The sequence below is a fragment of the Emydura macquarii genome, unplaced genomic scaffold (genome assembly GCF_026122565.2).
Source record: "Emydura macquarii macquarii isolate MOO-44397 ecotype Brisbane River unplaced genomic scaffold, CSIRO-AGI_Emac_v2 contig_212, whole genome shotgun sequence".
Classification (NCBI taxonomy): domain Eukaryota; kingdom Metazoa; phylum Chordata; order Testudines; family Chelidae; genus Emydura; species Emydura macquarii.
The window spans coordinates 187,008-201,379 of NW_027130349.1; the positions used below are offsets into that span (position 1 = coordinate 187,008).

A 14,372-nucleotide genomic window follows, 5' to 3' on the forward strand; every position below is an offset into this window, starting at 1 on the left:
GCTTGACTTCCTTCTTAGCAAAGTAACTGATTTGGTGGATAGGGGGAATGCAGTGGATATATATATTTGGACTTCAGCAAGGCTTTGGACACAGTCCCACATGACATTCTGATAGGTAAACTGGAGAAATATTGGCAACCCCAAACAAAGAGTAACTATTAATGGAATGATGTCAGATTGGTGGGAGGTCTCAAGTGGGGTTCCTCAGGGATCTTTTCTGGGCCCAGTATTGTTTAATATTTTTATTAATGGCCTGGATGTAAGAATAAAAAACATACTGATCAAATTTGCAAATGACACAAATCTGGCGCAGGGTTGCCAATACTTTGGAGGATAGAGCTAAAATTCAGAAGGATCTCAATAAATTGGAGAACTGGGCTATAGACAACAAAATTAAATTCAACAAAGACAAATGTAAGGTGCTACACTTAGGGAAGAAAAACCAAATGTACAAATACAAAATGGGGTTAACTGGCTTGGCAGCAGCACTGCTGAGAAGGATCTGGGAGTTGTGGTGAGATCACAATCTCAAAATGAGTCAGCAGTGTGATGCTGTTGTAAAAAAAAGCAAATGCAATATTAGGTTGCACTAACAGAGGCACAGCATGCAAGTCACGGGAGGTGATACTAATCACTCTACTCAGTACTAGTTAGGCCTCAGCTGGAGTACTGTGTCAATTTTGGACACCAATGTATAGAAAGGATGTAGAGAAACTGGAAAGGATCCAGAGGTGAGTGACAAAGATGATGGAATGCAAGCCATATGAGCAAAGGCTAAAGGAACTGGGTATGTTTAGTTTGGAAAAGAGAAGCTTAAGGGGGACATGATAGCAATCTTCAAATATTTGGAAGATTGCCATAAAAAAGATGGAGAAAAGATGCAGCACAAGAGGCAATGGGTTCAAACTACAGCATAGCAGATTTAGATTACATCGCTCAGGAAAAGTTTCCTAACTGTAAGAACAGTAGGACAATGGAACAGATTACTCAGGAAGGTTGAGAAAGCTCCTTCACTGGAGGTTTTCAAAAGGAGGCTGGATGCCATCTGTTTTGGATAGTTTAGACTTAACAAATCCTGCATCTTGACAGGGGCTTTGACTAGATAACTCTTGCGGGCCCTTCAAACCCTATGGTTCTATGCTGTCAGAGTGGCCTCATATCACTGTAAGACTGTAATGAAATGGAGATATTGAATTTTTCCTTATCATAACAATCCCATATTAGACAGGGTAGCTCATTTCACTTTCGAGTGCTAAACAAGCTTCACATAACACTGCCCAACTACTATTCATGGTGTGTGGGAGGAGTTGTGAATATCCTTCCTAAGTAATTGCTTTTCTGCGTTTCTAAAAAGAAGTCTCATTTTTTGTAAGTTTGAGAGGATGCCTATGCACTGAAAGGAAAAACCAATTTAAGATTTGACAGTGTAAGACATGGGTAGAGCAGATGGCCAGATATAACAGCCACTACGCCATGTAGGACTGAAGTTTGACTCTCTTTTAACAAAGGTTACGACTTGAATTGTTCTGCTTTCTCTGCGTCACTAATGTGCAATCTATCCCCAATGCATTTCTGCATGTAATATATTTGGGACCTGATTTTTTCATTGCGCTGAATGCCCATAACTTCAGTTGAAGTCAATGGGAGCTGTGTTCGGCACCTTTGAAAATCAGGCCCTTCAGGTCCAGAGCAATATTTGCGTCGATCAGTTCTGCAGCTAACCTGTATTGTTAAACAGGCAAGTAACTATAATGGCCATGAGTTTCAAAGGGGCTTCAAATGGGCATCTAATTTCGGGCCTGCATTTGGACATAAGCATCCTAATTATGGGAGTGATTTGAGGGCAATATATACATGTATGTGGGCACCTTTTACAGAACTTAAATAACCAATACCTGATTTACTGGTGTAGTCAGGTGTTTAGATGTCAAAATACTGTAAAAGGAACTTGCAAATATTTAAAACAATTGCTTCTTAGGTTTTTTAATCAAATCTACCAAAATATTTCCTCTTTTCACCTCCAAATGCAGAATTTTGAACCCAAAATTACACTGACCAGGGTGTGCAACAGCCATCTAAACCAGTCTCTTGACTCAGCTACAGGTGCTTCATATGCTAGAAAGCCAGACACACGTACTTTCCAGTTGCTTATAGCCTTGATTGAATTTTAAGGTCTGATACCGTGCAATCTGTGTTGTTATGTATGGAAAAGCTACTGAGTTCATTGGGGCCTTCTCTGGAGAGGTTCAAATGTGAACTGACAAAAACTAAAGGCCTGATTTTGACCTCACATTCCACTGACTTCACTGGAGTTATTCCTAATACATTAGTTGGTGTAAGTGAGATCAGAATGAAATGAAAGGAGCTTAGTGTCATCAATAAGTTTGCAGATGACACTAAACTGGGGAGTGGTAGATATGCTGGAGGGCAGGGATAGGATACAGAGTGACCTACACAAATTAGAGGATTGGGCCAAAAGAAATCTGATGAGGTTCAACAAGGACAAGTGCAGAGTCCTGCATTTAGGACAGAAGAATCCCATGCACTGCTACAGACTGGGGACTGACTGGTTAGGCAGCAGTTCTGCAGAGAAGGACCTGTGAGTTACAGTGGACAAGAAGCTGGATAGGAGTCAACAGTGTGCCCTTATTGCCAAGAAGGCTAAGGGCATATTGGGCTGCATTAGTAGAAGCACGGCCAGCAGATCAAGGGAAGTGATTATTCCCCTCTATTCGGCACTAGTGAGGCCTCATTTGGAGTATTGTGTCCAGTTTTGGGCCCCCACTACAGAAAGAATGTGGACAAATTGGAAAGAGTCCAGCGGAGGGCAACAAAAATGATTTGGAGGCTGGAGCACATGACTTATGAGGAGAGGCTGAGGGAACTAGGCTTGTTTAGTCTGCAGAAAAGAAAAATATGGGGGGATTTGATAGCAGCTTTTAACTACCTGAAAGGGGGTTCCAGGGAGGATTCAGTTAGGCTGTTCTCTGTGGTGGCAGATGACAAAACAAGGAGCAATGGTCTCAAGTTGCAGTGGGGGAGGTCTTGGTTGGATATTAGGAAAAACAGTTTCACTAGGAGGGTGGTGAAGCACTGGAATGGGTTACCTAGGGAGGTGGTGGAATCTCCATCCTTAAGGTTTTTAAGGTGTGGCTTGACAAAACCCTGGCTGGGATGATTTAGTTGGAGTTAATCCTACTTTGAGTAGGTGGTTGGACTAGATGACCTCCTGAGGGCCCCTCCATCCCTAATCTTCTATGATAATCATACAGTCATGAGTGCAGAAGTATAGATTAGATAAGGCAAGGGATCCTTTCCAGCTCAATCTTCCCTGATTCCATAATGTCAATAGCCCTCCATTAAGTACTAAAGTTTCATGGCACTTATGTCGTATAATTATATATATATCTACCTTTAAAAAAAAAGTTATTCTGCAGTACAAAGTCTAACAGATACACCTATATCCCAGACATGATACACATGAGCATAGAATTTTCAGAGACTCCATCTGCTTTTAAAGAATCTGATCCTGTAAACTCTTACACATGCAGCCCTCACTTACATGGTTAAAGAATACCCACACACATGTAAGGGTTTGCAGGCTCCAACTCAGTTTGTATAGAATACTTAGTTGTCATCTTACAGTATTCGTTTTCCTAGGTTTATTTAATTTTCTATGTACATGAGGCCTGATCCAAAGTCTATCAAAGTCAGTAGGAGACTTTCTAGTGTCGACAATGGGCTTTGAACCTGGCTCTTAAGTGACCATATCAAAACAATTTCATTAAGAACGGAGTAAATGAGTGCAAGGTGAGGATGAATGTAAGGAAATTCCACACACACAAAAATAATTATAAGAGTTTGAAGAATTTGATTTAGAGGCCACAGACTTGTTATGACAGAGTGTAATTTACAGCTGAACTAAATACAAAGAGGTGACAGTTTATTTCCAAACAGCCAAAGGTCTCGGACTTCCAAATCAGATCACCATTAATTGAATTAATTAATAATTGCCTTGATAGTTAATCTCACTAAAATTAATCCCACAAAATGATTTAATTAATATTGTCAGTTTCATGATGGTTTATTTAAAAATTGAAATAACAGTTTCTATAAACACAAGTTTTTTAAACAAAAGTTTTATCTAAAGTACTGAATATCTTTAGTGCCATTAATGAAAAGTAAAGTATTTCTGCAGGTCTCCATGATTATAATCAACTACAAAGCCTCAGGACTTCAAAATCCATCTTGCAAACAACACATCCTCCACAAAGTTAAAACATTTTCAGTCCACAAAAAAGATTTCCAGCTGCATCAAACTTTCATAAGTAGAAACATAAAACGATTTAATTGTTTACAACCGATACTCATGGTAAGAGAAAGCATGAATGCGATTATTCAAATACTAAATTATTTTCAATTCCTCATGCAATCAATTCAAATCCAGCTCATGTTAGCAGTGACTGAAAATTGTCACCAACTGATGCTGCTCAATGTTGAATGAGCTGGTGATCTCCTGCTAGATAGGGCCTAATCCTTACTCATCTGTAGCTTTGAAATTCAACAAGTCTCAGTGAAATTATTTATGTGTGTAAAGATTACCCTGGGGAATACCAGTTGCAGGATCCAACTCCAGGTGTCCATAACCCCAAAGCCAACACAAACTGATACAACCAACCTGAATGCCAGCTCCTACTAATTTATTAATAGCTACAATTTTGTATATTTATGACAAATTCACAATTAAGAATAACTGTTTGCACTGTTAGCGAACACTAATTAAGGGTCTGCCAAGGAGAAATCCAGTTAGTTCACTGAATTGCTATTTTAAAATCTAAACTGAAGAGTTTTCCTCTTTTCTGAATCATTTACTGTTGGTGGTTTATTCATCCTAACTTTGGGAAACACTTTGAGGAATATGAATGATGTTATATACATTACAATGTAAAGTAGTCAGATTCTGCCACCTTAACTTATATTAAGTAATACATTACTCCATGAGATGCCCCAGTGATATCAACATGAGACAAGGTACCAGATTGTGGCAAAGTAACAACTATGTAATCAGACTCCACTTCCATCCACACAGTATTGTCTGACCCACAGATTCAAAACAGAGTATTGAGTCCTCCATATTCTTGGCAACCACACTAGGTCTTATTCACAGAAGTGGGATAATATTGCATTTCTTTGGAAAAACATAAGGCAATATACAATTTCAAAGTTGCCATTGTTGTCCGTTGTCATAAAATAGCTGACCACAGGTTGAGGAAGCAGCTAGCACAGCCAAAGAAAAGCATGTCCCGCTTGACGAAGAGGGCATTCATTTCAGTACCAGATTTATTATATGAAACAAAATACGTGATACCACTATCTGTATTCCAAATAATAGACTAGGTTTTACCACTTATCATGATCCCAATGCTGGACTATGTATTCAGCCAAAATTGCTATAGAAAAATCAATGGGAGTTCTGCCTGAGTAAGAAGTGTAGGATCAGGCCCTCTAGATATAGAGTTGGACTGATTATAAGTAGAGCAATAAAAAATCTACTCAGAAAACAGAATGTTCTGTGTTCCTCCTGAATGTTCTTAGCAAATGGAGAGACAGCCTCATTTGCAGGAATTATATGCAGCAGATTTATCTTTTTTTCCACAAGCTTGTCATGACATGTATTACACTTCAAAATGTAAAGAAGATTTCTTACCAGACCATAGCCAACCTGAAGAAGAATCCAAGTCAGGAGCACAGGCACAGACATCATACCTGTGTTGCTTTACTCCACTAAAGGCTATGGACTCAATTTCAGAACAACTTTGTAATTAAGGAAGTAAATGTAATACTTCAGAACCTTTGCCCTGGTATCTGTATCTAGCTGTTTTGTATCTTTATCTTAAATCATCCAATCAGCAAAGACCAGTAAAGCTAATTTTCTGTTTTATAAAATGTATTACCACCCTACATTTCTTCATTGAGATCATTAATATGTATTTTACAAATAACTTTTCCTTATGAAAAAAAAGAGTAATAATACTTAGCACTTAACTTTGGAAACTAATCACAAGACTCTTGTGAGGTAGAGAAATTAATATACCTATTTTACAGAAGAGGAAATAGAGGGAGAATGGTTAAGTGACTTTCCTAAGGCAACATAGGAAGTCTGTGTCAGAGCCAATACTAGACTTCAAGACATGCTTCTCTAGATAATGCCTTTCTCTAGATGTGAAGTACTGCATTTGTCAGCAAACTAGATCATAGTGTCCTGTTGGATCGTTTACAACTTTCCTCAGACTGAATTTATTCATTTTGGCATTACTATTTTGTTATCCTTGAACATAGTTCTACTTCTGTCTAGATTTTGTTTAGTTTCTTGCAAGCCTCAGTTAAGCCTTCTACTATTTTGCATATGTTAGTCACTATTTGACAACATGCATCCCACAGAGACCTGAGATTACCACAAATGTTCCTTATACTTAGAATAGAAGGTACCTATGTTTGGTAAAATCAGGTAACCATGAGTTTAATTTGCTCCATCTGATCAAGATTTCCCCCAAAATGTAATGATGATTACAATTTTTGTGTATTAAACATTTATATATCTACTTTCTCAATTTTGGCTAGTGGGATCTTAAAGCTGAGCGAACATGAATTAATAAAATGTCCCATATATTTCAGTATCAGCACTCTCTGAGGAACAACTGGCTGATGGTAGATAATGGGAACAATGGAATATTTTCTAGCTGTTCAGGTACATGATACTTTTTCTCATAATCCAGTGAGGGGCAGCAGTCTTGGGTATAATTATGGAGGTAGGTCTCTATTGTTTCATAGGTAGGGGCCAAATTGACAGTCCTGAGGATTGTCATCTTCTATCTACAAATAATGATCTTTTGAGTTGTCACCAAGTCAATGCTCTTTGGAAGGCGGTGTGGTTACTATATTTTCTCTCTCAGGAATCTTCTGATTTCTTTTTCCATGGATTCATCACACTGCAGTTCTCTTCTCATAGGTTGTCTGGTTGGAATTCTGCCCTGAATAAAAAAGAATCTAACTGCTTTGTTGAGATAGTAATGTTGATCATCTTTCATGAGTCCTTGTCTAAGGCCTTGTCTGCACTACAAAATTAAGTCGACTTAAGTCACATCAACATATAGCCATTGTAGCAATTAAACCACTGTTGCATATCCACTCTACGCTCCTTGTTTTGCCAGTGCGCATCCATCCTAGCAGCGCTTGCATCAACACAGACAGCAGTGCACCATGAGTAGCTATCCCACTGTGCAACTCACCACCATCTAGCACGGGGTGTTTTGAGAAGGGTTTGCAATGCCTCACGGGCATAAATGAGTCACACAGAGGAGGCTGAGAAGATGGGCTCAGCACCCCATGATGCAGTTTTCTCCAGCCCATCATTCCATAAGCATCCTATTATGTTTGTCAAAAGCCCACTAACCTGCACATCCACCATCTCTGTGAGAAGTATGGATCCTTCACTGCTCTTCAGTATTGCACTGAGTGTTATGAACACAAAGCATCTGATCCTGCATTATTTCCTGAGTTCTGAGTCTAATGACAATGCCTTAGTGGCTGTCTTGCTGTGCACCATGGAAAGAAACAATTCAAGATTGCTGTTGGCATTCATGGAGCAGCTGCACATGGTGGACCACTGGTTCTGGGCCCAAGAAACAAGCGCTGGCTGGTGGGACCACGTCATCATGCAGGTATAGGATGACAAGCAGTGGCTGAAGAACTTTCAGATGTGCAAGGCCATGTTCCTGGAACTCTGTGCAGAGCTTGCACCAGCCCTCTGGCACAGCAAAATGAGAGCTGCACTCATGCTGGAGAAGCAAGTGGCAGTCATTGCATGGAAGCGGGCAACGCCAGATTGCTACCAATTAATCAGGAATCAATTTGGAGTTGGTAAATCCACCATGAGGATGCAGTATGCAATAAATATGATGCAAGTGTGCAGGGTCATGTGTCCTTCTGCGAAGGACTGTGACTCTGGGCAATGTGCGGGAAATAGTGGATGGTTTTGCAGCAATGGGGCTCCCAAACTGGGATGATAGATAGCAACCATATCCTTATTTTGACACCAGACCATCTTGCAACAAAATACATCAACAGAAATGGTCACTTTTCTATGGTGTTTCTATGGTGTTGCATTTTGAGGCACTTGGAAGAGAGGAAGGTGATCAGGAACAGTCAGCATAGAGTCACTAAAGGCAAGACCTATCTGACCAACCTGATTGCCTTCTATGATGAGATGATGGACTCTGTAGATGTGGGGAAAGCAGTGGACATGATGTACCTTGACTTTAGCAAAGCTTTTGATATGGTCTCTCATAGTATTCTTGCCAGCAAGTTACAGAAGTATGGGGTGGATGAATGGACTATAAGATGGATAGAAAGCTGGCTAGATCATCGGGCTCAAGGGGTAGTGATCCACGGCTCAATGTCTAGTTGGCAGCCAGTAACAAATGGAGAGCCCCAGGGGTCGTGCTGAGGCCAGTTTTGTTCAACATCTTCATTAATGATCTGGAGGATGGGGTTGATTGCACCCGCAGCAAGTTTGCAGATGACACTAAGATGGGGGGAGTGGCAGATACGCTGGAGGGCAGGGATAGAATACAGAGTGACTTAGACAAATTAGAGGATTAGGCCAAAAGAAATCTGATGAGATTCAACAAGGACAAGTGCAGAGGCTGAGGGAACTAGGCTTGTTTAGTCTGTAAAGGAGAAGAATGAGGGGGAATTTGACGGCAGCTTTTAACTACCTGAAATGAGGTTCCAGGGAGGATGGAACTAGGCTGTTCTCAATGGTAGTAGATGACAGAACTAGGAGCAATGGTCTCAGGTTGCAGTGGGGGAGGTCTAGATTGGATATTAGGAAAAACCTTTTCACTAGGAGGGTGGTGAAGCTGTGGAATGGGTTACCTAGGGAGGTGGTGGAATCTCCATCCTTAGAGGTTTTTAAGGTGTGGCTTGACGAAGCCCCGGCTGGGATGATTTAGTTGGGGTTGATCTTTCCTTGAGCAGGGGGTTGGACTTGGAGACCTCTTGAGGTCCCTTCCAACCCTAATCTTCTATGATTCTATGAGTTACATCAGCTAATACCTAATCACAAGCAGGCCATGGTAACAAATTGACATATATGATGATAAGTTGAAATCTTTAATATTCTAATCTATAGGAGAAGGACACTTCAACATTAGTAAAGTGAGAATATACAAATAAGGAAAAAGAGAAATACCCCTACTGAATATGCATCAAACATAGTGGCATCAGTGTAGTATCATATTATAAAAGTTGTACCCCAGCCTAGGGGCAGTAGGAGAAGGAGATGTAGTCCTTGAGAGGTGCCAGAATGATGGCCACTGGTAATGAGGCGGAAGGTGATGATGATGATGATGAAGAAGATGATGGCTAACATTTCAGGCTGTTCTACAAGGGATGGCGTGAGTATATGGATGTGCAGATGTATATTCTGTAGTATCTCTACCTATTTTACTGAGTTGGGGTGTTTGTAACTGTGATAAATGTATTAATTAACTATGTGTAAATATAGAGGAGTTCCTATAGTATGTGTGTTGCGGCTGTGCACATTGGGGTTCACACCCAACTATATAATGATTTAAGTAATACTGGTCCTAATCGTTGGACAAGAACTTGTCAACCCTCTAAGCAACAACTGGGAATTCTTAAGTACAGTAGAAGCTCAAAGATACAAACACCTCAGGAATGGAGGTTGTTAGTAACTCTGAACAAAACATTACGGTACAGTACCGTGCAGTCAGTGTTTTCCAGCTGAGGTTAGGAGAGATCTCTGCAAAGATGGCACCTGGGAGCACTACCTGGTTTGCAAGCAGCTCCCTGCCCTATTCCTGTTTCTTGCCTTTGGGCTGAACTGGGGAGGCCTGAGCCGCACCCTTAGCACTACAAGTCCCAACCCTCAGTCACCTCTCCTCAGGGCTCGCCCTGCTCTGTGCACTGCCCGCTGTGCTCCAGAGGCACCATGTGGCAAGGGGTGGTGCCAGCCTGCTGACAGCACCCCTCCCTCCCCTGCGCCTTGCACTCCCAGAGGTGCAGTCATGAGCCAGGAGTGCAGCCCCGGGCAAATCTTGGGCCACAACGGTGCACAGGCTGAGGCCCTTTAAATCGCCTCCAGAGCACAGCCTCTTGCTCCCACTGCAGGCTAGGATTTGGCTGCAACAGCAGCAGCTCTCAGCAGCTTGGACTGAGCTTGTAACCTTGTCCCCCTCCTGAGGGGGAGGGGGATGTTTCTGCTCTGCATGCTCCACTCAGGCTGCATTGAGCTGGCAGCAAGCACTTACAGCTGTGCCTGTGAACCTCAGCATCTTCACTTTCTTCTTGTAAGTGTCTGCCCCTCACATGACAAGTGGAGTTGGGGACAGGAAACCCAGATGTGCTGACCTTTAAGAGATAACAAAGGCACAGTATAGTACGTATTTGTTATTTTTCCCTCCCCTGCGTTGCTGCCTGATTGCTTACTTCCAGTTTCACATAGTGTTCGGTTGACTGGTCAGTTCATAACTCTAGTGTTCATATCTTTGAGGTTCTACTCTAATATACATAATCAATAAATAAGGCTAAATGGCATGGTCAGCTGGGCAGTTTCTATGTTAGCTCTCCACACTGAGCAAACAGGAAATGGAATTTCAAAAGTTCCCAGGGCTTTAAAAGGCGAGGCGTGTGTACCTGTGTACCTGGCCACCAGGCAATTTAGTTCAAAACAGTGAGCATAGCGGTCACAGTGGGGCATCGTGGGACACCTCCTGGAGTCCCCTAAAGTTGACATAAGTAATGAAGACTCTACACTGATACTGTGTCACCCTTACTATGTTGACCTAAACGCTACACCTCTCACCAAGGTGGATTTATTGGGTCATGTAGTGGATGAGTTAAAGCAGCAGGAGGAAAATTGTAGTATAGACATTTTACACAGTTACATCGAAATAAGCTGCCTTACATCATCAACTTAACTCTGTAATGTCAGCCCCTGAGTCTCAACAGCTGGTATTGGGAGTGAACCTGGAGCCCTACTTCCCTTTTCTTTCTTGCTACAAGAGACATCCAGCTGTCAGGGAACACCAGCTTCCCTCAAGAACCAAAGGGGATCCATTCCCCAACTGCCCTACCAGCACAAAGGACTCATCCCCAATCACTCTACAGCTAGAGACCAGCAGGATGACTTGCCTACCACTACTGCTGCAAGCAGATACTGCATGACAGTCCACTTGTCATGACTGCGGCTGCTGTGAGGAGCAGCTCCCAGGAAGGTGAGCTATCTAAAAAAAAGAGGAGATGTGGTCATGGGACCCTGGGACACTAAAAAAAGGTATGAGCCATACGGTGAAAAAGTGGAAGAAATAATATAGTTTGTAGCATTTCCATGTGCACTATATAGTTAGTTTCCCCCAGTTATTTACCCAGATAAAGTTAATTAATGCTTGGTTTGACATTGCACCCAACCAGTAAGACTTGCTTCAGACTTCCATCTTCTCAGCAGGATGTATTTTGCCACTATTGATGCAGTAGCAATATACCATCATCTTAATACGGGAAGCTTCTTGGTGTGATACTGGGGCAGACTGCTAAGCTAGGTCCTCAACAGAGACAAAACTAAACATGACTAAAACTATAAACCAGCTAATTAAACAAACCACTAACTTGAAATAGCTGAGTGGTTATACACAATTGCCTACCAGATAACAAGAGTGCTATTATTGCTCATTATCATTTAATACATTTATACCTCTTCTTTTTTCCCAAAGTAAAGTGCCCTCCTTTTTTATTGCCTTCTCTCAGCAGCTCTGAGGTATATCCAGCATAGATCTTAGAGAAAAATAAAAGAATCAACTTTCCCTTTCCTAGTACTCTCTTTATAGCATAGGCTGGATATTTTGGCAGAGAAATAACCGAGGCAGTCAATAAATCAGTTACTCTGACTTTAACGCAATGAAACCGCTGTATTCAAGGAACTAGTAAATGTGATCATGAAAATTAAAATAGAGGCACATGTGAGCACTAATATACATACCTAAATTATCATAATAAAACCAGTCACATCACAGGGAACTAAAATACAAAAGATATATATTAATCACAAAATGTCAGGACATTGAGTTAAAGATCTCAGAGCAACCGTAACTCTGTCCCCCATGACGAGCATACGTGGATTAATTAATGTTTAGATTTAGGTCATAAGTCTGGCAGGCAGTCCACCCAGGAAAAGGAAAACCAATTTCCAAAATAACAAGAATGTGAGGCCTGGCCCACTGGTTCGTAAAAGTTGGGCCAGTCACACAGACTCTATGGGTCTGCACTGCTGATCCCAGCTAACTGAACAAAGTGAAGCAAGCATTAAGGTGATGAGTAAGTAATTAATGTTCATACAGGACTTTGAAGATGAAAATTATTGTATTTAAGTTTTAAGGTTATAATGGGTTCTCTTATATGACCATACGGCTGGGCGATGAGCCTCTAGCTCTGACACTAACCTGCTTTGTGGCTTCAGGCAAGTCACTTAAACCTTATTTCCTTTACAATGTGGATAATAATAGTCACCTAATACATAGGATATAAAGCACTATGAGCCAAACTGTGTCTTTAAGGCAATGATCTACATTGGGATAATCCTTCCCTGAACTCCACAGTTGACATCACCTGAAATCTAACCTTAGATTTTAAAAAAAAAAAACTTGTAAAGGTAGAACTAACATCATATACACTTTAAAAGTGGAGGGATGTTGGAGCGATGAAAACTCAAGGACTGTGAGGAATTGGATGAGTGCATTGTGAGTGGTTGCATGTCAGCTTGAAGGCGAATTTATTATGGATCTGATTAAACTGAGTGGTAAAGCATGTGCATTGTGGTCAGTGCGGCAGTGGATATTGATTTAACTGGTAATTTCCTTGAGTTTTAATGATTGCATGGGTAGGAAACATAGGGCATGTCTACGCTAAAAAACTTAAGTTGACTGTTAGGTTGACTTACAGCCACCATAGTGATTGCTACAGTGGTTCATGTCCACACTACCCTCCTTCTGTCAGTGGTGCGCGTCCTCACCTGGAGTGCTTCCACCAACTCAAGAGAAACAGCATGGGGGGGGCTGAGGGCATGGGTTCTCAGCTCCACGTGAAGCTTCCCACTGTAAGCCCAGCTGGCTCCCTGCACCCATGGGCTCTCAGCTCCCTGCTGGGGATATGGCTCCCTCCCACCCCAGGCTTTCAGCTCCCTACTGGGAGTCCAGCTGCCCTCCCCTCTGGGCTCTCAACTCCCTGCCAGGAGGCCAGCAACCGCCTGGGCTCCCGGCAGGGAGCTCTGTGCCTGGAGTCTGGGCAGCTGCCGGGGTCCCAGCAGGGAGCCAGGAGCTTCGGTGCAGCAGCTGGGCTGGGAGTGGGGAGCCCGGGGGGCAGCCTGGCTCTAGCTGGAGCCCTTCACCCACCATGCAGCCATGAAATTGACAAGAATGACAGCCAATGTAAATAACCCAGTGTCAACACAGACACTGCACCGCCCTAAGTACACCGACTTCTCGTGGAGATGGATTTATGTCATCGGTGTAGTAGGACACTGCATCGGAGGGACCAAGGCTATAGTGTATACATGGACATACATAACTCTGTAATGTAGACCTAGCCATATTTGAGCAAGCTTAATTGTAAATTAATGAAGTTTGTGTGTGTGTATATGCGTGTGTGTAAAATAAATGCTACTGCTTTGTAGCTAATATAGCAGGAAAAGATGTAGTTTTAAACATAAATCACAAGCACATAAGCTGAAGATTCATAAAGTAATATTGGAGAGGCAGTAACAAAAGACATCTTGGTGTTCCAATACACTATGTACCTGGTGTATTTTAGACTGTACAAAATAGAGCTATTCAATCTGCAATTCAATTTTCCCCCCTATGACGGGAGAGGTGTTAACAGGCCACTTCACCTTGAAAGGTCCTTTGAAATTTGCGTAAATTACTTATGCTAAACATTCTGTGCCACCTGGTACATAGCTGTGACAATCTGAATACATTTCCCAGACCTGAAGAAGAGCTCTGTGTAAGCTTGGAAACATCTCTCCCACCAAAACAAGTTAGTCCAATACAAGATGTTACTTTACCCGCCTTGTCTCTCATTCAGTCTGACAGAGAGTCTGAGATAATGTCACTTTCTTCCTCAGTCAACTCTGCATAAAACAGTCAAAAGTAGCCTGAACCATTTCTTTGCTCCTGCCAGGATCTCAGGGGAATGCAATACCTGTGTTTTCCATTATGCTAAGTTGTACAGTCACCACTTGGTGTACATAAATAGTGTTTGGAGTCATTGGTTTGAGGAGGAGGAGGAGGAGATTC

General features: G+C 41.8%; 1 protein-coding gene across 1 annotated transcript in view; it reads right to left on the reverse strand.

Annotated features, from left to right (window-relative positions):
* Positions 1-5,764, reverse strand: part of MEP1B (meprin A subunit beta) — a 32,144-nt gene extending 26,380 nt beyond the window's left edge. The window contains exon 1 of the mRNA XM_067545984.1: positions 5,708-5,764. Coding sequence (XP_067402085.1) covers positions 5,708-5,764 — 57 coding nt within the window. The remainder of the gene's footprint in view (positions 1-5,707) is intronic.
* Positions 5,765-14,372: the final 8,608 nt, after the last annotated feature.